This window comes from Miscanthus floridulus, unplaced genomic scaffold (genome assembly GCF_019320115.1).
Source record: "Miscanthus floridulus cultivar M001 unplaced genomic scaffold, ASM1932011v1 fs_828_1_2, whole genome shotgun sequence".
NCBI lineage: Eukaryota > Viridiplantae > Streptophyta > Magnoliopsida > Poales > Poaceae > Miscanthus > Miscanthus floridulus.
Window position 1 is genome coordinate 25,075 of NW_027097323.1, and position 12,283 is coordinate 37,357.

Genomic DNA, 12,283 nt, shown 5'->3' on the forward strand with positions numbered 1-12,283 from the left:
CTCCAGCCTACACCTGATTCACTAACATGCATGAAACGATACTGTCGCTCACCAGGCCGTGGCAGACGCAGACCTTGTACAGTTAAATTTCGGATTATTTTAGATAATTCCATAGTATTCTATGAAGAAAGAATAAGCTAAACACGAGCTAATACCTACCAGCCGATAGAATCTATTGAATCATCTAAAATAAGTCCGAAATTTACTGTAAAACCTATCAGCCGAACACGCTGGGCCGTGGGGCGCCCAGGCCCATCGCCCATGGCTTGTCCACATCCTATGCGATCCATACTGCGGTGAGCTCAAGTCAGACCGTAAGCTACTGCAACACAAAGTATAGGAAAACAAATAACGTTTACCAAGTTATTACAGTGATGGTCCTGCAATTCTGTAACCCATCTCTTTTTCTTCCCCTCCTCCTGTTGATAAGAACTCCTATTACACATTTACACATGTAGGTTCAATTACGCAATGTTAACAACAGCACATTTATTCTGATCCAAAAGACAAAAAAAAAATATTGAATTCTAACGCAGAGAGTAGAGACCAGAGCGCAACGGCAGTTCATCTACAGGATATACAGCATGCAACAAGCCACCAGTAGCATCTTTTATATACATACAGACTACACAAGAGCAACGGAGACACTCATTTTGAAGGCAATGGTACGATATCAAATGGTGCATATGTGCGCTACGCGGGCACGGCTGAAGCTCGGCTCGGACCACCGGGCCGCATCGACGACGATGCACGGGTCGGACTTCCTGAACTCACCGCACCTGCAAGTTTCATTTCACATCACAGATGATAGATGAAAAACCGTGTGAGCCTAAGCTCGAGAGTACAGAGCATGTGATGTGAGCGAGAAGCCCAACCTTTTCCCCACAGCTGGGGCAGTAATGGTACTTGTTGCCAGAGGCAGTCCATCGAAGGGCATAGAAGCAGACCCCCAGCATGAAGGGCATCATGCAAGCCACAACGGATGCAAGGCTTGGCTTTGACCTGTTCAAAGGAACAAGTGAATTCATTTTCAATTTAGCTGTGATGACGCCAGTACCCAAAATGAAAATGCTTGACGGAAAATTATGCATAGCCAGAGCATATCACTTTCCATCTAACGATGAGGGCAAGAGGAGTTTTTTTCAGCAAAAAAATGTGGTATTGTAGCCAAATCTTTTTGTTTCTCAAACACGCAAAAGATTTGCATATCATTTCATTAAAAAAGGCAGGAGATAAAATACAGGGGTGAAAGGAGAAGTTATCCCACCCAAGGACACACCTAATACGAAAACTAGAAGCGGGCAGCTACAAACAAAACAAAAAAAAGGGACCAGATTCTAGTCAAATCTTTAACAGCCTAATGCCACCCTTCACGTATTCTGGAGTTTGGACCAGATCTTTCATTAACTTGTGCCTCCATACAAAATTTAAAGTAGTCTCCAATATCTTGGCAACCGAAAATATCGAATAGAAAACTCAATTGACCCCCGCGCAACTGCTATATGGTTGGAAAGTTGACTACCAAACTACCAAATGCTCCCCTCCCTCAACCATCCCCATGACCAATTCAAAGCAAAGGCAACTGAGACCAAGCAAAGTAATATAAATAGCATGTACCATGAGCAGATTTTACTCAGATGGTTTTATGCTAACAGGAGAGGCTTCATTTTAGTCTTGTTTGCTAATCACCATAAATCCCTACGACAATGACTTTCAGACATGTCACCATTAACTAGCAATCCCATGCCGTGTTCAGAGCTGAGGATACCAGTAAAACCAAAAATGATCCTTACAAAAAACTGCTGAATTCAAGTATATTGCTAAATTACCATTGCCTAAATCTAATCTTTCCAACTGGCAATTCATGTCCCTGAAGACATACCCTGCTGCAGAAAATAACAAAAGGCAACTGGAATCCACAATACAGAAATTTGGCCATTTGGGTCTAATGCTACTCCACAGGGTCATGGTGTATCACAGAGAAGTTCAAAATAGCTATGCTCAGGCCCAATGTTGAAGGATAAGCTCAAGAATGCTCAAATAGGCTCCTTGTTTGGTTGTAGTATTAAGAAACCATAGTATCAGAAACTGTAGTTTTAGAACCACTGATATGCAAAACCGTGGTTTAGAAAAAGGGTTATTTTGATCCCTACCATTACATTTTTTCGAACTTCTGACATATGCCATTACTATTCACCTATTTGGATACTTGCCATTACAATTTTCTCCGTATCCAATTCATGCCATTTTCTATTCGTCTACACTACTAGACCCACTTACAATCATCGTATTTTCATAATACCCCCCTAACTGCAGTCCCTCCACTCAATGACATGCGGGCCCATGCACTCATCCACTTCCTCTCTCACCATCTTCCTTCCGACCTTCTCCTCCGCCATGGCCGTAGGCCCGCGGCTCAAGTACGTATCGGCGCGGTCTCCCGGGCGTCGAAGGCGACGGCCTCGCCGGAGGCAGTGTCCCTGACGACGACAAAGGCGCCCCTGTAATGCCGCTGGATATGGTGTGCACGATCCCGAGGCAGAGCACGGCAGCGACAGATGCGTGTCCACAGCCTGCCGCGCAATGCCGCCTCGTTGCGGCCACGCTACTCCCCTCCGCCGCCACGCGAACTACCCTCCAGCGCCCCCCCTCCGCCGCCTTGCCGACTCCCCCCTCTCGCACCGGCCGTGAGCCCCGGCACGCCGCCCGACCCGCGCGCCCCCAGACCCGCCCTTGCCCTTTCACGCGCGCTCCCAAGCCCGCCGTGCTGACTCCCCCTCGCCGCCGCTGCAACGCCACCCACCCCGCGCCCCCCCATGCCCGCCGTGCGTACCTCCCCCTCGCCGCCGCCGCGACCCCAGCACCACGCCGCCCCCCCGCCCCTCCCCCAGACCCGCCCTTGTCCACCTCTGACTCCCCCTCCCGCCCGCCTCGATCCCCACGCACCCTCCGCCCCACTGCTGCTTAGGTGACGTCGTCTAGGTCGTCCACGAGCCCCTTTGTCGCCGCCGTCATCGAAGAAGCAGGAGAGTCAATGGCGCCCTGGTCCGCCGCCCGCCCTTCCTACCCTCCTCACCACACACCGGCTCCCCGTTCCCCCTCACATCAGCATGCAACGGCTCCCCCTCCACCGCCCTGCTCTCAGATATGGTCGAAGAAGAAGCTGACTCATGGGGTCCACATGTCAACGAGGGGGTGGGGGGGAGAAGAAGCAGTAAGGGTATTTTGGTCCATACAAGAATACAAAGCTTTTGGTCACTTGCACGTGGGCCCTAATACCGTTGATACGTAGAAAATGGCATGATTCAAGTGGAAGAAGAATTACAATGGCAAGTATCCAAATAGGTGAATAGTAATGGCATATATCAGAAGTTGGAAAATTGTAATGGTAGGGATCAAAGTAACCCTTAGAAAAAAGGGGTCTTAGTGACCAAGAGATCAGCAAGTTTGATGTTTCGATAATTAATTTAAAAGGGAAAAAAAAAGTAAATCTAGCTTGAGGTTTGCTATAATTTGATTAGAAGGTTCAGAACATAGTGTGCACATGCATAATATATCAACCTTATTGTGGTAGAAAGTTTTGTGGTTGAAATTGAGACCAAGGTATTTTCACAGCCAATTATCATAAATAAACACTGTAATGGTGACAATCAATAGCAGATCATGCTTGCCTATGTGATTAATACAATGTAGGGCGCGTGCCATAATTTCCATGTAACATAGCATTGTAGGGTGTGTCATAATTCCCACGTAAGATGGCACAAATAATCAAAATCTTATATCTAGCTTTTGAGGTTGTGAGCCACCAAAGTCTCATCTTTCATCTACTCGAACCAAATATAGATATCACTGATTTTATACATTTTTTTTACCAAAGTTATGGATCTACCACAATCTCATCAGTATTTTCCACTCAAATAACTAGAAACAATCACAAAACCATCTCTTTCCAATACTGAAAAAAAGCCCAGTAAATTTTGAAGTGGCCCACACTAGTTGCACGTATGAAACAAAAAAATCACAATTGAAGTCTTGTCTTTTCCAACAGATTGCCTGTGAATACTAATGTGTATCATGTTATCTATCCTTCAGCTTGTACACAGTGGTGGGAGGCATTGAGCATGAAGCAAAGAAGGTTCCACTTCATCATAGCAAGTGGACCTAAGTGGGTGACGACGTAGATATTCAAGCTTTGCAGAACCTTGAACAAAGAAACCAGTAAAGTATCTATCACATGTGCTATATGTCTGCTCCAATATAGAACCTATATCTGACAATGGTCCTACTAACAATAGTGTGTCAAGTACTGGCTACACTTAGGGTTGATATCATGTATTCATGTGTGCAGAATGGATTTTGTCGCCATATATAGTAGCAAGGGGACACAAGGCTCCTCGATCATACCATCGTAGGTCTGTATGGTCCAACCGCCGGTGGGGGGTGGGGGGGTGGGGGGTCTGGGGTCCTAACATCCATAGTTCTTAAGGCGTCGCCCAGGCATCGCCTAGGCGTCCAGGCGACCCCCAAGCGCCTTGCAAAATGCTCGCCTAGGCGTCTAAGGCGGGCGCCTAGGCGTCTAAGGCGGGCGCCTAGGCGTCTGGGCGGTGGCACATTGTCATGCCTCGCCTTTACGCCTTAAGAACTATGCTAACATCTACCTTGACCACAAGTTCTGATATGCTCATTAAACTTTTCCTGACACATTGTTGTGGACCTTCTGGTGCATGGGGGAGTCCTTTGCGAGAGATGAGAGATCCATATGGCAATCAAGGTATCTTCCATCAGATGGCAAAGTGCCCCTTCAGGTACTTCAACTCTGGTTTTTTATGGCCAATATGATGTCAATAGGAAGTCGAAAAATTGTTTATGGCACCTCTAGTACATGGTTACTCCTGTGGCTGTCCATAATGTGCCAATGTGGTAAAGACACTAAAATTGATATGCTAAAAAACAATTTCAAACAATATGATCCAAAGTAACAAAGATCCTTTGCCTTTTCCATATAAGTCAGGGACCATCAAGCAAAGCAAAGCAAAGGATACACTTGATTCTAGCAAGGGGGAATGAGGGGCGAGAGAAATAAGATGATACAGATGTTTGTCATGACCTATAGTGGTGAGGGGAGCAGGCCTCTAATTCATCGGTTTGACTGGTCCAATGTAACAAGGTATGGTCTCCTCACTTTTAGCTTCCAGCATGCGACAGCCCTGGCTGATACAGAGCAGATCTCCTGATGCAATTTGGGGGTCTTTAGAAAGAGGATGTTGGCAATAAAAGCAATATTTGTCAGATGGGATTTCTTATGCAGTGCTCCTTAAGGTACTCCAACTGAGTCCATTTGGGAGTAGTGAGGTATGGTGTCAATATGAAGTCAAGAAGTCTTGGTGGCACCATAATTCTTGAGTGCTCCTGCGGTGGTAAAGCTGTTAAAAACGAGCTGTTAAACAAAGTTGAGAGTGACAGATTACTCTTTAGCCACACTTTTGCTTGTTTATAGAGGTCAGGGACCATGAAACTGCAAAGCAAAGGAGCCACTTGATCATAGCAAGGGGACCTGAGGGGTGAGAGGAACTAAATGATCTGGATCTGGATGCCTGTCGCCATTTGTAGCAGGGAAGGGTCCAGGCCTTCCCACTCATAGGTTTGGATGGTTCAAAGAAGCAAGGTATAGTCTTCTTGCTTTAGCGTACAACATACGATCTGGTATTGGCTGACATGTAGCGGACATCCTGATGTGTTGGAGGCCTCCTTCAGGAAGAGATCCTGATTGTCATCACAGTACCTTCAGATAGATGGAAGAAGGCCCTTCTCCGGTGCCACTCCAGCTTGGTTTGTTTAAGGCGAGAGCCATATGGTACCAGTAGGAACTGATACTAAGAGTTCCTCTCTTCATCTCATACTCACAATTGAACAACATTGCTAAGTTTGCAAGAAACAATTAGTCGAATTCCCACAAGTCACAGCAAAGTAGACCATGGACAATACAACAATGAACACGATATCTTTACCGACCAAGCCAAACACAAAGACACCAAGAAGAGCAAGAACCTAAAGCACACCAAAGTGAGCAGCACTAAAGCTTGTCCTGATTGGACAAATTGGATTTCCAAATTAATAAATAATAATCAACGTCTTATCTTGACCTATCCATATTCCATGGCCAAAGCATTTCGATGTTCCAGGCTTGAACTCTTCTCCTACGAACCCCGAACAATAAGATGCGACCAACCACATAGGTGATGGGGGAGTGACGAGAAGGATGGGTGGGAGGAGCGACACGGGCTTACCGGACGGAGGAGACGGCGGCATCACCGCAGGCCTGGCAGTGGAAGGGCGCGGGCGTGTCGCGGAACATGGTCTGCTGGAGCGGCACCCCCTTGGGCGCGCCGGCGTAGATCGCGTTGGGCGGCGGCATCCCCGCCGCGTAGGGGTTCGGCGGCGGCGCGTAGTAGTAGTGCCCCTGGGACTCCGGCGCCGGGTGGTAGGGGATCCCGATGGCGGACTCGCCGCCGGTGGCCGCGGGGTCCTTGGTCGCCATGGTCTGGATCGGTGCGTTTGGATTTGGCGAGCGGTTGAATCGTCGTCTGTCAGCGGTAGGCCGGCAGCCCGTTCAACTTGAAACGGCGACCTATATTCAGGCCTGCTCCGTGTATATTGAAAAAGTCTTCAACTCGTTTTCTACCAGAAAAAAGGCACTATTTTTCTAGAACTAAAGACACTTCAAGAAAATCGTTCTCCTTGTAATACAACTCTTCTAGAAAATGCTATAAAAAAACTCTTCTAGAAAATCATTTTATTTGGTTGGATTGAATTTCTTCTAGAAAATCAGTTGTACGAAGAAATCGATTCTATCTCATTTTATCAGGTTTACACATTACAATTATGAACTATATCACACTCTTGTTTTCATGAATATGAGAAATTTTATATTGTTGCTCTATCATGCTCAATGTATGCCACTGGACCCTTGGAAAATATTGAAAAACACTTGGAAAATGTAGAAACACATATTGGTTTAGCTTGGGCCAAGTCCATTTCTGATTCCGCCCCTCTAATGGGTGATGGGTCCTATACTCCTGTATTTTTAATTCTGCTGTGGAATTATCGAATTCATTTCTGAATCTACAAGACTTGTTGCAGAAATCCTAACATACAAATATGATTGAAACTTTTCCTTTTATAAAAGACACTACGATAATGCTGAATTACCTTGAGTGCCCAAAACTGTCAAGAAAAAGGTCTAAACCGTCAAAGAAATGATCATCGGCCACAAACCATCAAGCAGACCCCGTCAAGGATAGAAGACAGGAGAAAATAGTTTCCTTTGCGGTTTTAGCACTCAAGGATTATTTTCTTGGAGGCTAGCCACCAAGAAAGTTGGACCATACTTAATTTGCCAAAGAGAGACAAGAAAATATTGCAACCCTCAAGTAGTAAATTAGTTTTCTTGAGGGCTAACAACCTTCAAACAAATATTCCTAACCGTCAAGGAAATTAGTTTCCTTGAAGGCCGGCAACCTCAAAAAAATAGAGCAACAAAAAAACTGGAAATATAGAGCAACATAAAAAAACATAATTTAATGAACAAAAAACTAGAAATATAGAGCAACAAAAAAACATAATTTAATGAACATTGCATCCCTCGGGATTTGAATGAACCCACGACCTATATTGCTTCAAATGAAAAACACTTACCACTACACCTCAAAGGAGCTTGTGAAAAACACTTACTACACCTCAAAGGAGCTTGTGGCTATATAAATTATTTTTCTTTTGTATTCACTTTGTTGAATCCTGTAATGGATATTTGAGATCCAAAACGATTTCAAATGTAAAAGGTTTGAACTAGAAAGTTTTAGATCTTGTCGAATACTATAACTTTGGTTTAGGTCATATCTCCATCCAAGGTCATTTGCTTCAAATGAAAAGCACTTACTACTACACCTCAAAGGAACTTGTGGCTAAATAAATTATTTTTTCTTTTGTTACTGTGTTGAATCTTGTAATGAATATTTGAGATCCTAAACAATTTCAAATGTAAAAAGTTGAACTAGAAAGTCTTAGATCTCGTCGAATACTATAACTTTGGTTTATGTCATATCTCCATCCAGGGTCATTTGTAAAATTCAAAAAATTGAATTTTAAAGCTATGAGAATTTTCTTGGGGGTTTTCAAATTACACCCAAGAAATATAAATTACCTTGGCGGTTTCGAATAACACCCAAGAAAATGAGCAATTACCTTGGCAGATTGTAATACTCCCTCCATCCTAATATATAAGGTGTATCCACTTTTTTATCTAGTCCCATAATATAAGACGTGCTCTCTCTCTATATGCACGTACATCGATACAGTACTACTAGTGTTGAGAGAGAGAATTGAATACGTTTCTTGGTCTTTAAACCATATGTGGTTACGCCTTATATACTGGGATGGAGGGAGTAACACTCAAGGAACATAGAATTACCTTGGCGGTTTTGGTTTAGCACTCAAGAATATCTATTTTCTTGGAGGTCTATGTCCACGGCCAAGGACTAGCGGTTTTGTTTTGGCCCTCAAAGAAATATTTAGCACTCAAGGTAATTCAGGACTGTGGTAGTGAGATAGTAAGAAAAAAAAATGAAGACATGATTGATCACCTTTTTCAACCACCGACACTATTATATGTCTATCATGCAGAATTTATAGCTCGAAAAGTAAAAATGTTAAGACAGAAGGTTTAACAAAACAATTCATCTAAATGCTCTCAAGTGTTCCTTCATCAGTTTGCTATCTAATAACTTTTTATGAAGGGGGGATTTTGCCGTGGGACACTAGAGAAACAGGAAAATTGGCCAGTGAACACCGCCAACGCGAAATTTGCTGGCGGATATTACAAATTTGTGATTCTTTGCTGAGAGACAACCGCGCTAATTATTTTATTCATTTTTCAGTTTTGAGGAGAGAGAAGGTACGGCAAATGTCTAAACTGCCCTCGTCTTCAATCAACCGTTGTTCACACGGCTATTTGCTATAACACACCGCCGCCGCCGCGATTTGGTCGTCCTTCTTCGACGAACAACGTTGCGACCGACGCGACCCTCTCGCATCCTCACGACGAGCGGCGGTGCGGGCCTCTCCATCCTTGCGTGGGTGGCGACGAGGCCTCCCCGGCCTCGTTGCGGACGGCGGCGCGGAGCTCCCCGGGCTCACTTCCTAGGCGGGCGGGCGTACGGAGCGCAGGTTGGGCGTGGAACGGCCGGCGTCGCGGCCTGGGCAGGTGTGGGTGGCCTCGCCGGAGCTGGCCATGGTGGGCGCGGTCGGTGTCGGGACCGGGCTCATGGCCTGGGCAAGCGGGGGCTGACGGAGCCATGGGCTGGGCGTGGGGCCGACGGAGGTCGCGGCTTGCGTCGCGGCCTAGGCAGTTGCGGGCGGCCCCGCGGCCTCGCCAGAGTTGGCCATGGTGGGCGCAGGCACGCGGCCTAGGTAGGCGCCGGTGGACGGAGCGCGTGCTGGGCACGAGGCAGATGGAGGCTAGCGCCCGGTGTTGCAGCCTGGGCATCGATGTCGGCCAGGAGGCACTGGAGTTGCGCGAGGTCCGCCTCGGACTGCGCTGCTGGGGCAGCGAAGGCACGGGCACAGCCGTCAGATGCAGCGGCGGCGGAAGATTCGGATGTGGTGGTGGCTAACTCGGCAGACCAGGTGGTGCTGGAGTTGGCCAGAGCAATTCCTGCCCGCCGGCGATTGGAGGACATGGACGAACCTCATGGGTGGAGCCTGAGGAGGAAGATGACCACGGGGGCAATATGGTCTTTTCACTGCCCTTTCTCAATCCAAAACTGTGAAAATTAATATTTTAATTGTTGCGGTGTCTGGTGGCAAAGAAACGCGATTTCATAATGGTACTGGGCATATTTTTGAGTTGGCGGTGTCCACCGGCAAATACCACGTTTGTCCGATGTCCCACAGCAAAATTCCCCTTTATGAATGGTAATATGTCAAGCCATTTTTTATCATAAGGTTGGGAAACACACATACATATTATCTTTGAAATTTTTATGAATGGTAATAGTTCACATATTATCTTTAGTTTATCTATTGCTGTGTGTTGTGCCTGCATTACATTGCGGAATAAATAAAAAGGTCTCTAAATGCTAAAAGATGGATTTATTGCACAAAAAATGAGACAACTCTAGAACTGCCATTCCGATTATATCTTGGGGAAGTTTAATGACTAATTATTTCAATAACTGTACCCTCTCTTCATCTCAGTTTTAAACTTTTGATCTATATTTTTTTTCATCACATAGTACAAAAGGGAGAGAGATAATTAGGGATGAGTTCTTTGTCATGTTTTCTTGCAGGGAAACCGTTGACATTTTGGAACAGCTGTGAGGCCAATTATTTACTTCTCCATGTTCTACTGCTTCAATAGTACAAGGTCAACAATGGTTGATAGCTATTGTGCTATTAGCACTTGTGTGCCGCGTGACTGGGGTTGGTACTTGAGCTTTATTTGTTCCAAAGTTAGCACTTCACTAGATCTTTATATGTTACAACCTTTTAATTTAAATTATTTGCATATATGCTTGGGGCATACTGTAATTGTGTGCCGCGGGAGGGGCCGGCCGTGCCATGCTGGCCGCGAGAGGTGCTGGCCGCGGGAAGGAGAGCCTGGTGCCAAGACGGGCTGGCCGCGCCGGACCAACCCCGGCCATGCGCGCTGGACCAGAAGTGCGGCGGCGCCTCCCCCACGCGTCGCTCGCCGACCAAGGATGGGAGGGGCGCGGGGCGACCGTGGATCCAGCGGCGCCCGGCTCGCTTGCTGCTCTTAAGAGACTGGACAGAAGACCATATAGGGAAGAAATTTTTGTTTTCGGGCCTTGTAGATAAGTTCAAAAAAAGAGACCAAAGAAGGAAGATACATTTTTAAGGCCATACAGCCGTACAGGTAAATATCTCTATTTCAATAGATTTACTAGCGGAATCAATTCGTTTTCTAATTTTGATTGTTTAATTGCATAGGTCGGTACAAATTCCTCAAAAGTTGGAATGGGAACTTAGGACGAAACTTGTGTCGATGTGGATGCAACTATAATTGGAGTCAATATTTGTGAATGAATTTTAATTGTATTGAAATAATCTTGGTTAAGTAATTATTTGGTCATCACTTACACTATCGGATACAGGAGCGGCAAAGCCACCAAAACACTCGGCAAACCATTTGCCAAGTGTTATATTCGACAAACAATACTCGGCAAACGGTTTTGACGGCAAATGCTGTTTTGTCGAGTGTTTTTTGTTGGACACTCGGCGAAGACTTTGCCGAGTCCCCAAAAACACTCAGCAAACATTTTTTGAAAAAAATAAAAAAGCACCAGCCTCCCATGCTGGATCTGTCGCTCCCGTGCTGGATCCCGCCGTGCCCGCCGTTGTCGAAGCCACCGAGCCAGATCCGCGCCGCCACCGAGGGAGGGAGGGAGTCTGGGCCCGTGCCGCCATGCTGAGCGACGGCGTGGTCGGCTTCCCTGCCCTGGATCTGCAACCACCTTCTCTGCCTTGGATCCACGCCGCCGTGCTGAGCGAACGAGGGAGGGAACTGGATCTGGCCAGCCCGCTCACACTGGCGCTAGCCGCCACCTTCGCGGGTGGGGGTCGCCCCGCCGACGTTGGTGGGGGCCGGCCCGCCCTGGATCCGTGTCGTGGGAGACAGCTGCCGCGAGTGACCCGTGCTCGTCGGCCACCGTCTCCGCCCGCTGCCACTGTGGATCTGAGCACCGGCGAGGGAGAGGGGGCCGCGCCATGCCACGCCATGGATCCAAGCGCCGCAAGGGTGAGAGGGCAGCTCCACCGCACGACGCCCCGCCCCGCCCACAAAGCCACGCCGCCGTGCCGCACCCACAACGCCAGGCCACCCCCTCCACCACCGCCTGGGGTGCGCCGCCGCGCGGCCCCCCTCCCTGGATCTCACCATTGGGGAGGAAGGGAGGGAGGGGGTGGCACCGGTCGCCGGATCTCGCCGGTGGGGAGGCCGCGCCGGGGAAGAAGGTAGGGGAGGGGGGAACCGGGGGAAGAAGGGAGGGCCCAGATCCGGTGGCGAAGAAGGGAGGAGGGGAGGGGGAGGGGGAGGGGCTGGATCCGGTGGGGAAGAAGATGGGGAGGGAGGGGAGGGGCCGGCCGCCGGCGGGAGGAAGAAGGGAAGGGAGGGGAGGGGCCGGCCACCGGCGGGAGAAGGGGAGGGAGGGAGGGGGCGGCACCGGCCGCCGGATCTCGCCGGTGGGGAGGCGGCGCTATCGAGAGGAGA

General features: G+C 47.8%; 1 protein-coding gene across 1 annotated transcript; it reads right to left on the reverse strand.

The window, feature by feature from the left end:
- Nucleotides 1–217: 217 nt before the first annotated feature.
- On the reverse strand, nt 218–6,628 carry LOC136533251 (GSH-induced LITAF domain protein-like). Its single transcript, XM_066525815.1, is given in 7 exon segments — nt 218–277; nt 360–435; nt 775–779; nt 876–911; nt 913–938; nt 941–1,002; nt 6,288–6,628. Coding segments are annotated over 7 exon segments (516 nt in total). The 5' UTR covers nt 6,539–6,628.
- Between the last annotated feature and the right edge of the window lie 5,655 nt (nt 6,629–12,283).